Genomic DNA, 12,230 nt, shown 5'->3' on the forward strand with positions numbered 1-12,230 from the left:
CCATTTCCCACAATTCCGATACTCGCAGCTATTTACAATAACCTGCTGCCGCTATGAGGACCCTCCGCTCGTTGCGCTGAAGACGGAGACCGGAACAAGGTCCCAGTGTCGTCGACAAAACACAGTTACATAAAGAAATTTTAATTCAAAGAATTTATAGATTTTCTTGTCAATAAAGGTGGCTACAAAGTTACGTTGTAAATGACAGTAGAAAGAGAGTTCTGAAGCAAACGGAAACGCCTCTGTCTCTGTGGCGCAATCGGTTAGCGCGTTCGGCTGTTAACCGAAAGGTTGGTGGTTCGAGCCCACCCAGGGACGTGGGTATTCTTTTTAACATTATTGGACCCAATGGAGAACTTCACCGAATAAACGCGCACTGGACAGCAAACCACCCCTTTCATTGAAAAAATACAACTTCTGAAGAAGTAGATGAATTAAAAATAAAACTATAACATAATAGTAATGTACAACTTTTTGTAACTCTTGCACCAACTCTTTCTTTTTCACACTCGGAACTGTTAAGTTGTTGCGTTCGCCAAATAGTGCGATACAACCAGTGAAGTGGACTGATGGTGTACGAGTGGGGTAATTTTGAGTTAAAAAAGCGAAAATGACGATAAGCGTTTACAGCCTAATAACTGTCTTGTAAAATGCTTTGTGCTAAACAAAATGTGTAATTGTCACGCCCTGGAACGAGCAAAGCAGAGACACCTGCGCCCACTCAAGATCAGGGATAAAAGAGGCTCTGTGCCCACACCCGGGCGCAGATTCTTGCAATTGCGCTGTGCTGTCGCTGCTTCTTAGCATCCGGTCCTTGCCTGCTCTGGCTGACCACCGAGTTTTGGATTGCCTGTTGCCACGTTCGTCCCTGGATTGACCCACGCCTGTTTCTGACTCTGACCTTGCCTTGTCCCTTGAACCTGTCCTATGAGATTAAAGTCCAACCCGCAATTGGATCCACAAACTTACTTGCGTCCAGTCCTTTGTACATTATTATGTTATAGTTTTATTTTTAATTCATCTACTTCTTCAGAAGTTGTATTTTTTCAATGAAAGGAGTGGTTTGCTGTCCAGTGCGCGTTTATTCGGTGAAGTTCTCCATTGGGTCCAATAATGTTAAAAAGAATACCCACGTCCCTGGGTGGGCTCGAACCACCAACCTTTCGGTTAACAGCCGAACGCGCTAACCGATTGCGCCACAGAGACAGGCAGGAAGAGCTTCGTCTAAAATTAAAATTAAAAGCGAAAGGGGACAGACTTGCAAGCGGGGCAAGAGATGGGGATTAACCAGTACTTATCCAACTGAATAACGAATTTCATGCCTGAAAGTCTCATTGGGGAATCCCTTTATTGCGATCTGATCTCGTTCTGTTGCAGACTGGAGAGGTCTGCAAATGCTGGAAGGCTGAGACAGGAGAGACTTGTCCTAATCCACATGATAACGATATCAATGACCTGGTTGGACCGGGCAGGAGTTGTGTAGAGCTTGTGCTGAGATAAGAGTGGATCCTGTGGATATTATAAGCACAATCTATCTGCAGGACTGGCTTGTGGTTTCAATATGTTGAGGGAAAGACAGAATTGAGTTGACTGGGACTCATGTGCTGGTAGTTAAGTAGGTGAAATGTGTGAGTTATCCAGTTTGACAGAGTTCTTGACAGGAGGACAGACCAGTTGCTGAGTTGGGAGGTGAAGGATCTCTGTTTTGGACAGCGTTGAGTTGTAGGTGGTGATCAGACATCGAAGCAGAGATGTCCGTGAGACAGGCAGCGATGCATGAGGGAACATTAATCTAGACCCTCCTTTCTCCCGCCAACCGTACCGTACCATACCATCCCACTCGGTAGCACGGAAATGCCAGAGAGGTGATGTTGCGAGTGCATGTGAATGGTGTGTACTTGGACCCTGACAAGGTGAGGCTGGTACAACACTGATCCACATTTTATGAGTAACTGTAATTCCAGCAGCACTGTGTCACAGCAGCTCTCATGATGGGCAGCACTGGCCATCTCAATGTGTCACTGCACTTCAGCTGTTATCAATGGAAGCCCTAGGTGAAAACTTTCAAATTATACCAAAAAACTGAAATGTTTATTGGCAGCTACATTGTTTCCAAAACTACTGCTGATTAAATGATCCCTAAAACATCATTAATTCATGATCATGATGATTAAATCATCATCCTAGATGTAGGATATCTTAAAAAATCCATGAGAAACAAAATTTCAGCTATAACCTAAACCTATACTATGTAATAAGGCATGGCCTACCTATAACCTAACCTAAACTCTGGAACAATATACCAGGTAGTATCAGAAATGCTCCTTCAGCCTTAGTTTTTAAGTCCAGGCTTAAGACCTCAAGATTCAGGCTTAGTTTTTCCTTTGTATAGCTGCTTGTGCACTCTTGTTTGTTGTTTACCAGTGTAACTACTTGGCATCTGTTATACGTTGTTAGTTGCTACTTTTTTCTTTTACTAGTACCTTGCAGTGGCACAAGAACCACCACAAACCCAGGATGCCTGATGTAGTTCACTGCCGGATACCTTCAGCAGTATAATATGTCGGACATGACCTGCAACCTAGAGCTTGCACAATGAATTAAAGCTTATGCAGTTGTAGCTTAGTCTTGACAGTTGTGCTGCCTTTCTGTATCAGACATATCCACACACTCACTCTCAGTAACAGAGTGAGGAGTTCAGCCATCCGGGTGGAACTCAGAGCAGAGTTGCTACTCCTCCACGTTCAGAGCAGCCAGATGAGGTCGTTCAGGCGCCTGGTAAGGATACCCCCTGGGCGCCTCCCTTTGGAGGTATACCAGGCACGGCCAGCTGGGACGAGGCCCCGAGGTTGGCCAAGGACCAGCTGGAGAGATTACATCTCCCAGTTGGCCTGACAGCAGCTGGGGATCCCCTGGGTTGTGCTGGAGGAAGTTGCGAGGGACAGGGACGTCTAGGCTTCTCTGCTCTCCCTATCGCCACCGTGACCCTAGAAGGACTAAGCGGCCAAGAAAATGGATGGATGGATGGACATATCCACACACGTCCCTTGTTTCTACAGTATAATGCCCAGTAATATTGGATCATTCCCAGTAAAATTGTTCAGTACTGTGTCATTTTGGGGAGAAGATTGTTCTATAAAAATAAACTGAATAGGTCTGAATGAAAATGAAACAGTGAAAGGTTTCTAATATTATTTTAAGCAAAATAACCAAATCTTGAGCATGTGCAATTTTAAACTGAGAAATAATACTGCATAGAATTTTCCTGGAGGAAAGCCAGATAGAGCACTGTTTTATTTAGCTGTCAGCAAAATCAAATGTATACATACTAAAGAGTCTGTGATGCTAAACATAAAATATAAAAATAACACATTTATTTACTTTTTAGTATCATCCCATTTTGCTACATTCTTCTTCAGTCACATCCCTTAACAAATCCTTTATCTTTTAGCCCTCTACACACACACACACACACACACACACACACACACACACACACACAGTCGACTTAAATTTTAATGCTGTTGGTCCCTGAGAACTGGGAGACATATGATGCCAGGGCAGGATTGGTGGGCAGGACTTTGATGGGCAAGTCCCAGCTGAAGGTGTCCACATCCACCTGGCCTGCTCCTGTCCATACCGTGACTTCTGATTGGTTCTGAAGGACAGTGGGTGGCTCCATTGGCTCCCGGGCTGTCACAAACTCAAAGTGCAGGAGCCATCGAAGACACACTGGAACAAAGCAAGACGCAAACAATGCTGTGAGCTGCACTACTTTGCTTTAAATATGGAGATGGAAAGATAAAGAGAGAGTAGAGCTAACAGTTAAGGGTACTGACCAATATCTGTACTGAATCCTGGGGTAACGTTGAGGGGTACAGGCAGAGAGAAATGGCTGGAAGCAGTGTGCAGGCAAGACTCCAAATGACGGCTGTGGCTCATGACAGTAACTGACTGGCAGGGTCGGCGCTGGAACTGTGGTAGGACCTCCTCCTCACTCTGCAGACAGACAGTGTACTGCAGAGATTGAAGATATGATTAAACATCTGTTCAGCTGCTCAGGAGATGTTTTCAGCCAATGACAGAAACAATAGCACTCTCTCTGGTCACAAGTTGAAGTATTAAAATACATGCTTTTCCTTTGACAATATTTATTGTACAATGTATATATGCAATAAATACAGAAGAGCAATGATATGTACATTTGCACAAAGTAAACATTCTGTGAACAAACAGCTATTAAACACTGTCAGTGTATAATTCATATTAAACAAGCACTACACATATACAGTATTTACAGTGCTGTCAATTTCGGGACTACGGGACTGACAGGGCATTTTACATTTAGCAGGACATAGCATGTTGTATGCATATCAGTGTGTGGTGTAACATCTCTTACAGGATAGCTTTTTTTGTAGCTCAGTTGACATATTACTGAAATTATCGAGAACAGCAGCAACCCTCATTTCTTATTCAAATTGATCTGCTGGATAACTACTAATGATCCTGCTGCCTGGAGTTATTCCTAGGCCTCCCTGGTACTACGCTCAAGTGGTATAACTGTAATATTAAAACTACATTTCAGTACATCTATGTTTATGAAAGCTCCTCTCTGTTCTGTCCATCTCCTGTCTGATAAGGAATACCTCAGGGTTTTGGGCTGGGACCGTTGCTTTTCTGGTTATGTTGCTGCCACATTATATAAGCCAGATCAACGTAAAAATAAATTTCCACCCCTGTGTTGATACACAGCTCTACCTGTTCATCAAGCATTCAGACATGCTTGCTACCGCGCACCTATCCTGCCGACTAGATGGCATAAAGTCCCGGTAGGATGGCAACTATTTTCCCTTGAACTTGTTCAGATAAATACATCTTGGTCCAGAGACCAAAAACTCCAGTTAGAAAACTCTCCCAGCTGAAACTCAGGGGCCTAAATTTCAGTACTCATCTACAGGAATCTTTGTATTCTCCCTGACCCAGACCTGTCTTACAGACCTTGTATCAACTCAGCTACAAAGACTTGTTTCCTGCAAATTAACAACATCTCTAAATTAAAGCATTCCTTTTGCAACTGAATGCTGAAAAATTAGTTTGTGGTTTTAAATCCAGCAGTTTCAACTACTGCAACTCCCTGCTGTCTGGCTGCCCTGCTTATGTTATCTGCCCCCCTTCGACTTGCCCAGAACGGTGCAGTCAGGACTGCTGTCACTGGCTCCCGGAAATACTGCCACATCATAATGCACATGATGTAATGGGTTCATTGTATTTTTCTCTAAGATGTATGTTGCTTTGGAGAAAAGCGTGTGGAAAATGCATAAATGTAAATGCACATCACTCCAATTCTTCGATCTGTTCTCTGGGTACCCTTCACATATAGATGCGACTTCAAGATAATGCTATAAACTTACAAAGCACTGAAGGGTCTCTCACCACTTTACACTGTCCATCTGTTCACATTTACATTTTATATTTATTCATTTAGCTGATGCTTTTCTCCAAAAGGGAATTAAAACATTAAAACTACTTACAAATTATTTGCCCATTTATATAGCTGGGTAATTTTACTGGAGTAATTTAGGGTACTACAGCAGTAGGTGATATTTGAACTGACACCCTGCAGGTCCAAAGGCAGCAGCTCTAAGCACTATGTGACAGCTGTCACTAACTTCAAACAACATTCTACATTCACAAGACCCTGATTTCTTCATATGTCCTGAGATTGTATGAAGACAGTGAGTGGCACAGCATTTGGCCGTAGGGACCCAAAATTCTAGGATGCTCTACTTACTACTTTGACAGACACCACCTCCACCACTATCTCTAAAGTTAGACTCAAATCCCACTTCTTTAATCATAAATTTCAGGAGCTGATCCTAACTGAGGTGTGGAGGCGTGGTGGGTTCAGCCGGTGCCCGCTGTGTGGCAGGTCTGGGGTTCGAGCCGTGTTTGGGATGCCTTGCGACGGACAGGCATCCCGTCCTGGGTGTGTCCCCTCCCCCTTCAGCCTTGTGTTGTCAGGTTAGGCTCTGACTCGACGCAACCCCACTCCGGACAAGTGGTTTTTGACGATGGATGGATCCTAACTGACATATTCATAAGCATTTTCCTTTTTATTTTTCCCCCTTTTCCTGAAGTGTTATGATGCCCTGGGAACACCAGCCTCCAGCAAGACCCACTGAGGCACTAATATACTGCTGCCCCTGGGTAGGTCATTTACTGGCAGAGACCAACAACCGTACACCACAACCACTGGGTTCTGTGGTCGGGAACCGACAACTGCCTACAGCGTCCAACAGGATCGGTAACCAAGGGCTTGGACAAGGACTTTAGCAGCCACAGACTATAGCTCTGTCTAGACACACATACTGGTTTTTTGTACTAAACATATATATATATACAGGTCCCCTATCACCACAGTAGAATGCACAGCCACTGGTACTTACACCCCCAAAGGGGTTTTTATTTCCCTTCATCACAGTTAGGAGTTTTTTTTGTCTCCTCTACTCTGTTGCTGCTGGCTTATCCTACAAGTTAACAATAACTGCTACCTATATCCAACCAACCAACGTCTACAGCCACTTGTCCCGAACGGGGTTGTGGCGAGCCAGAGCCTTACCCGGCAACACAGGGTGCAAGGCCGAAGGGGAAGAGGAAACACCCTGGACGGGACGCCAGTCCGCTGCAAGGCACCCCAAGCAGGGCTCGAACCCCACAACTGCCACACAGTGGGCACTGGCTGAACTGCCACGCTGCCATGCCACTGCACTGACTGACCCCCCCTTGGGCTACCTATATCAGTAAATGAGAAATACAAAAAAAGCCAATATATACTGTACAGTTCTATAGTAGGGGGTATGGTGGTGCAGCGGGTTTGACCTGTGCCTGCTCTGTGGTGGGTCTGGGGTTCAAGTCCTGCTTGGGGTGCCCTGTGATGGACTGTGCCCCATCCTGGGTGTCCCCTCTCCCCCTCCAGCCTTATGCCCTGTGTTGCCGGGTTAGGCTCCGGCTTGCCGCAACCCCGCTTGGGACAAGTGGCTTCAGTTAATGTGTGTGTGTGTGTGTGTGTGTGTGTGTGTGAGAGTGTGAGTCCTGTAGTTAATATTATTCAGTATTAGTAACTACTAAAGGGTTAATTTTGAGCTGGTACCTAATTTTACTCATTTGTGAAGAAATTTTGGCACAATCACCACTCCTGTTCTACTGCTCCAAACAAATCATACACATCACTGTTTCAAACATTCTGTATTTGATGAATAAGGACCTGACTGTGGTTTTATTGAGATTCAAAGCATTAGAAACGATTGTGTAACCCTGTCCACACTGATAGGATTTAGCTAGAGGTCTTTGGACATTTCCTTTGAGTGTGGCATGATGTGCCTCGTCAAATCTTTGCTCTGTCAAGTTGACTTTTGCTGGTAAAGGTGTAAGTACTTTTATTGCCAGGGTAGACTCAATTCAGGCCCAAGTATGTTCAAACAGTTGATCCTAATTATGTTAACATGTTTGTTTAAAGTAGGTAAGTAATTACTTATTCACTCCTATGACTACACATTTTATTATTGTCCACACCAAAGAAATATCAACACCAGTGTAACTTTTTTGTCTTGGGAGCCATTCATATACTTATCCAGTCAAACTTAATGTCAAAAATCAGCAAAAACATAGAAAACTGGAAAGAGATACATGCTTTTCAAAGAACTGTATATATGTATACCTAGGTACACATCTGTGTTGGTGTACAGTGTATTCTTGTCAATACAGGTAAGACCATAAGTGCGGCATGCTAGCAGCCTGACTCAGAAAACTCACAACATACCTGCAGACAGGGTATATCTCCTTCAGAGAAGTTAAATGTTCCAATGATGTCCTCCCCCAGCCTGTACACAGTTTTAAAGATGCAGAACTTGGCCACTTTCCCCCGCATATTGGTTATGTTGAAGAGGTCTGTGTCAGAGCAAGAAGGTAAAAGTCATCAACATTTCAATTATTCATTTGACAGATGCTTTTCTCCAAAGCAACTTACAAAGTTAATCAACCTACAATAATTTACCCATCTGTACAGCTGAGTAATTTTCCTGGAGCAATTCAAGGTAAGTACCTTGTTCTAGGTTACTACAGCTAGAGGTTGCATTCTAACGTGTGACCTTTGGGTTCAAAGGCAGCAGCTGTAACCACTATGCAACCAGCTGTCCCGCATACACCTCATACTACATACAGCTCTTCAGCCATTTTCCTTCTACAATAAAATAAATACAAATAATAAAATAACAAACATGCTACCTTTACTACATCTGGTGCCAAGTAAACACATGGAAGGACAAACATAATACCAAATTAGTTTAAGGCAGCTATGACCATGGGCAAGTTAATGTAATTGTGTGCACGCACACATGCTTGCACATACTACTTACAGGGACACCTTCGTGAGGTACTGATCATGAGCACATCCAGAGCTTTCTCCAGTGGCTGTGTGTCCCTCCTGCCCACTTGCTCATCATCTAAAAAGGGGTTGGAGGGGGCCACCTCCTCATCCTGGGGGAAAGGTGGCTCAGGCATACCTGTGGTAGGTCAGTGACACTAATTTGGCTGATTCCCATTAAAAAAAATGTATCTGTTTGGTTTGTAAATTGTTCTAAACTGCATACACACGATTCACATTTCTACATTTCTAATACATTCCTACACCAAAAATATGCACATTTTTTAAACTTTCATTTAATCAGACAGGGTCAGATGAGAACATGCACATTTAACTGAGATCATGGGTCACATTTCAGCCAACAGTACAGGAGTTAAGATCACAACACCACTGTGAATGACAATTCAGAAAAAAAAACTATGTTTCTGTGTATCACTCATGTGCTTTGAAACAGTCGCGAAGAGAGTGACGTACCGTGTAGGACCAACACGCGGAAGGGCACACGCAGCAGTTTGATGGGCGAGTTGACACGCTGACAGCCAATGGTGAGTTTGTAAACATACTTCACTGCCTGGCCGCGAAAGCTAGGAGGCCCATCGGTTGGCACCACCTCACTATATGAGTCTAGAAGGGAGTGAGAGAACGTATACCAACCAGGGCTCAGATGGCTGCCAGCATGAGCAGAAACAATGACTCATACTGGGACCAAACTCAGCATTATTGTGAGAGCAAAATGGACACACTGAAGCTGTGCATTATTAAAACTGTAGCCTGCTATTGTAAAAGAGACTGATGAAGCCTTACAAGTTTTGCTCTCTCCTGGGTCGAGCCGCAGGTCACAGAACAGGATTTTTGGGGGCGTGTCCAACATGCACTGACCACGCTCTCCTTGAAGAATTAAAAGAGAAAAGAATCAGGGAAAGGGGTGTCATTTGAATTGAGAAATGTAAGAGTTCTGTGTCCTTTGTTCCAGTACTTTATTAAGGAAAAGATTTAAAAGAGCTAAGATTGTGACAAATAAAAATTTAATTTACAGGGCCCCGTGACTTATGGATTTCCACTATGAAAAAGTCATAATGAAAAAATAGATGATGACACAAAAACAAGTTTTCTGTGAAAAAACAATTCACATCATTTAATGAACAACACTGACTGCTTCCTCGCAGAATCATAATAGCCCAACCTTCATGCCATAACAAATGGTGCTTAGAGTCAAGCCCTGGAAGATCATGTGTCAGGAGGGTTTTCCCTTAATGCCTTCTCCCTGATTACCTAATATGATTATGTTCCAAATCTAACTTGGTAAGTACCACAGAACATTTGCATGCTCACTTTACACAAATATTACTACACTGAAAATATTAAGACACATGAATGTCTTTGAATGAAGAGCAGCATACATGTGACTCTCCAGTAACTGTTGTCAGATCCTACAGTAAGGTGCATTGAGGAATTCGAAATCCCCAGGCCTCCCTCACTAACCCCTGCTGGGGATTAGGACAGTATCACTCTCCGCCTGAACATCCTGCTTGTTGCCTTGGGTTGGCAGCGCCACCCTGCTCTCGCTGGCATGGAACTGACAGTGGATCTGAGCGCTTGCCCAGGCCAGCATTTCACTGTGACAAAAAGAGAAGCGGATTTAGAAAAAAAGAGACAATCGCTGCCAAAATCTCCACTCTGAAAATGGAGATGTGTAATGAGTATTCTCTGTGGAAATAATGACCACTTCACCACCCTGATGGGCTCTACATGCTGCTGACAACAGGAAATTTGTCCATGAATATGAGCAAATATTACAAATATCAGGCTCTCATGTGGTGGAATGACTTCCTCCTCTCACTCATAACTGCTGAATCCCTGTCTACATTTAAGAGGGGTCTTAAAACTCACCTCTCCCACGATCTCTTAAGTTCATGTAATGTGTACATGTTTACGCTCTATAATTTTGAGATAGAATAAACTTTCACATAGCTACGAGTCATGTAGTGTAAATGTTAAAAAAAAATAAAAATCAGGAATGTGATTAGGAATTGTCAATTAGTTGGATAAACTTTTATACAGCTACTCATGTGATGTACATTGGTTCATACCATGGAAAGTAAACTAACTGCACTTAAGAATCACACATCTGTATTTAAATGTCTCTTCCTGCTAATGTAATGGACACATTGTATTTTCTATGAGATGTACATCGCTTTGGAGAACAGCATCTGCTAAACAAATAAATATAAATGAACATCCAAGAACATTAAGCATTTTTTGGGCTCAATACTATCATAAAGTCTCTCTGCAACTTTTTTCTGTTTATATGGCTGCTGACGTTCGCACCTCTATGACTATGTTTGGTAACAGAATTGGGAAACACCAACCCCTACATTATTATATAATAATAAGTACAATATATACCATACATATATATTATGTATACTGACTGTGCAGATGTACAGCTGTGGGTCACTTAGAATACAGCACTCAGTGCTCTGTAAGGCTCTCTGCTCATTTTGGACATGCAGAGAGAGGAGAGGGAGAAGTGAGGAGCTTAAGGAAGCCAGAGAAACAGAAAGTGAAACCAGGAATGTGATTTAAATATTCAAAGACTTTATTATTTGGCTACTTCGTCAGTAACGCGATTGGCTGCTCTGCTGGGACTTGTGTAGTGATGCAATCTTTAATTTAATCCTTAGTATAAGATTTCAAGCTCTTAAAACGTGTGGTGTGGTGTGGTGTGGTGTGGGTGTACCTGCTGGCGGAGGTCGACAAATGGGACATGGGGTTGGTGAAGGTGATCAGACACTCCAGAAGTTCTCCCGCCAGGAAGACCGGGCCTCGCGCCACCGACGCCACCACTTCAATCATCTGATCTGAGCAGAAACAAACACCCGCCGGCCGGGTCGCACCACATGATCGTTTAGGTCGTGTACAACACATTCGTTCGATTCGACCGAAATATCTTTGTTGTTTCTTATTATGCACTGTGGAGATGAAGAATCTTATTCTAATCCAGTCATCACACATGACGTGACATGATGATGATGAAATGCGACCGCGGCGAGACTCGAGTGCTCGTTTCTCATCATGTCATGTCGCAACTCTTTGACATTCTGCCTACCCCGACGTCGAGTGCAGCTATCGCTCCTCGGTATGAGTACTCCCCGTCAGAGTGAGATGTGCTTCAAAAATCTGAAAACTTGTCTAATGACTCGAAGTCTTCGCCGACAGACCGATAACATAAACAAACGCCCGTCAGTCAGAAAAGCTGCACGACCAGTCCCTTTCCCTGGATAATCAAACAACGCGAAAGCTACAATTACTAAAACCGTACTGAGACATAGCAAGCATTGTTTCCCCAGTAACACAAGAATCTAAATACTCATCAGTGATTAAAATATGTTAAAATCTTGTTGTACCACATTTATAAGAGAAACGAGCGTGTGTTCCATTACACTAAATAGCTAATGCGTTACCGGTGCCATTATTTCGTAATAATGGGAAAAAAAAAAAAAAAAAAACTCTGGTTAACATTACTATCGGCCGCCCGGGACTGACCCGTGGCACCTGTGACGTCAGCGACTGTCGGGATTTACCAAATGTGATATGTGGAACCGGTTATTGTAAATATACAAAATGGGAAAATATCGCTTTTTCCTAATTTAGTCCAAAAGTCTTGTTTGGACACAAAACGGTGTCATTTATTATTGTAATGTAAATAATAAAAAAAGATGAACAATAGAGGATATGAAACGAAGTGCTGTGTCCTTACATCCCCACAGGTTCGTTTTGGTGTAAACCCAGACGAGTAGAAGTAGTT

The 12,230-nt window shown here is 43.2% G+C and overlaps 1 protein-coding gene and 2 non-coding genes across 4 annotated transcripts; 1 reads left to right on the forward strand and 2 right to left on the reverse strand.

Annotated features, from left to right (window-relative positions):
• The first annotated feature begins 244 nt into the window (after positions 1-244).
• Positions 245-318, forward strand: trnan-guu (transfer RNA asparagine (anticodon GUU)). Its single transcript has one exon. It is a non-coding gene; the product is annotated as a tRNA-Asn (tRNA).
• An 814-nt stretch (positions 319-1,132) lies between these two features.
• Positions 1,133-1,206, reverse strand: trnan-guu (transfer RNA asparagine (anticodon GUU)). Its single transcript has one exon. It is a non-coding gene; the product is annotated as a tRNA-Asn (tRNA).
• A 2,064-nt stretch (positions 1,207-3,270) lies between these two features.
• rgp1 (GP1 homolog, RAB6A GEF complex partner 1) lies at positions 3,271-11,887 on the reverse strand. 2 transcript variants are annotated; one of them, XM_018735381.2, is made up of 9 exons: positions 11,532-11,887; positions 11,163-11,283; positions 9,905-10,038; positions 9,227-9,310; positions 8,897-9,046; positions 8,415-8,561; positions 7,820-7,947; positions 3,840-4,017; positions 3,271-3,732 (listed from the first exon to the last, which is right to left on the reverse strand). In XM_018735381.2, exons 2-9 carry the CDS (start codon positions 11,276-11,278, stop codon positions 3,509-3,511), a joined length of 1,161 nt encoding a protein of 386 aa, XP_018590897.2. In that variant the 5' UTR covers positions 11,279-11,283; positions 11,532-11,887; the 3' UTR covers positions 3,271-3,508. The 2 variants fall into 2 exon arrangements, with proteins under 2 accessions (XP_018590897.2, XP_018590898.1); XM_018735382.2 differs by having other exon boundaries at positions 11,163-11,278; positions 11,532-11,886.
• Positions 11,888-12,230: the final 343 nt, after the last annotated feature.

The sequence above is a fragment of the Scleropages formosus genome, chromosome 11 (assembly GCF_900964775.1).
Source record: "Scleropages formosus chromosome 11, fSclFor1.1, whole genome shotgun sequence".
NCBI classification, from domain to species: Eukaryota; Metazoa; Chordata; class Actinopteri; order Osteoglossiformes; family Osteoglossidae; genus Scleropages; species Scleropages formosus.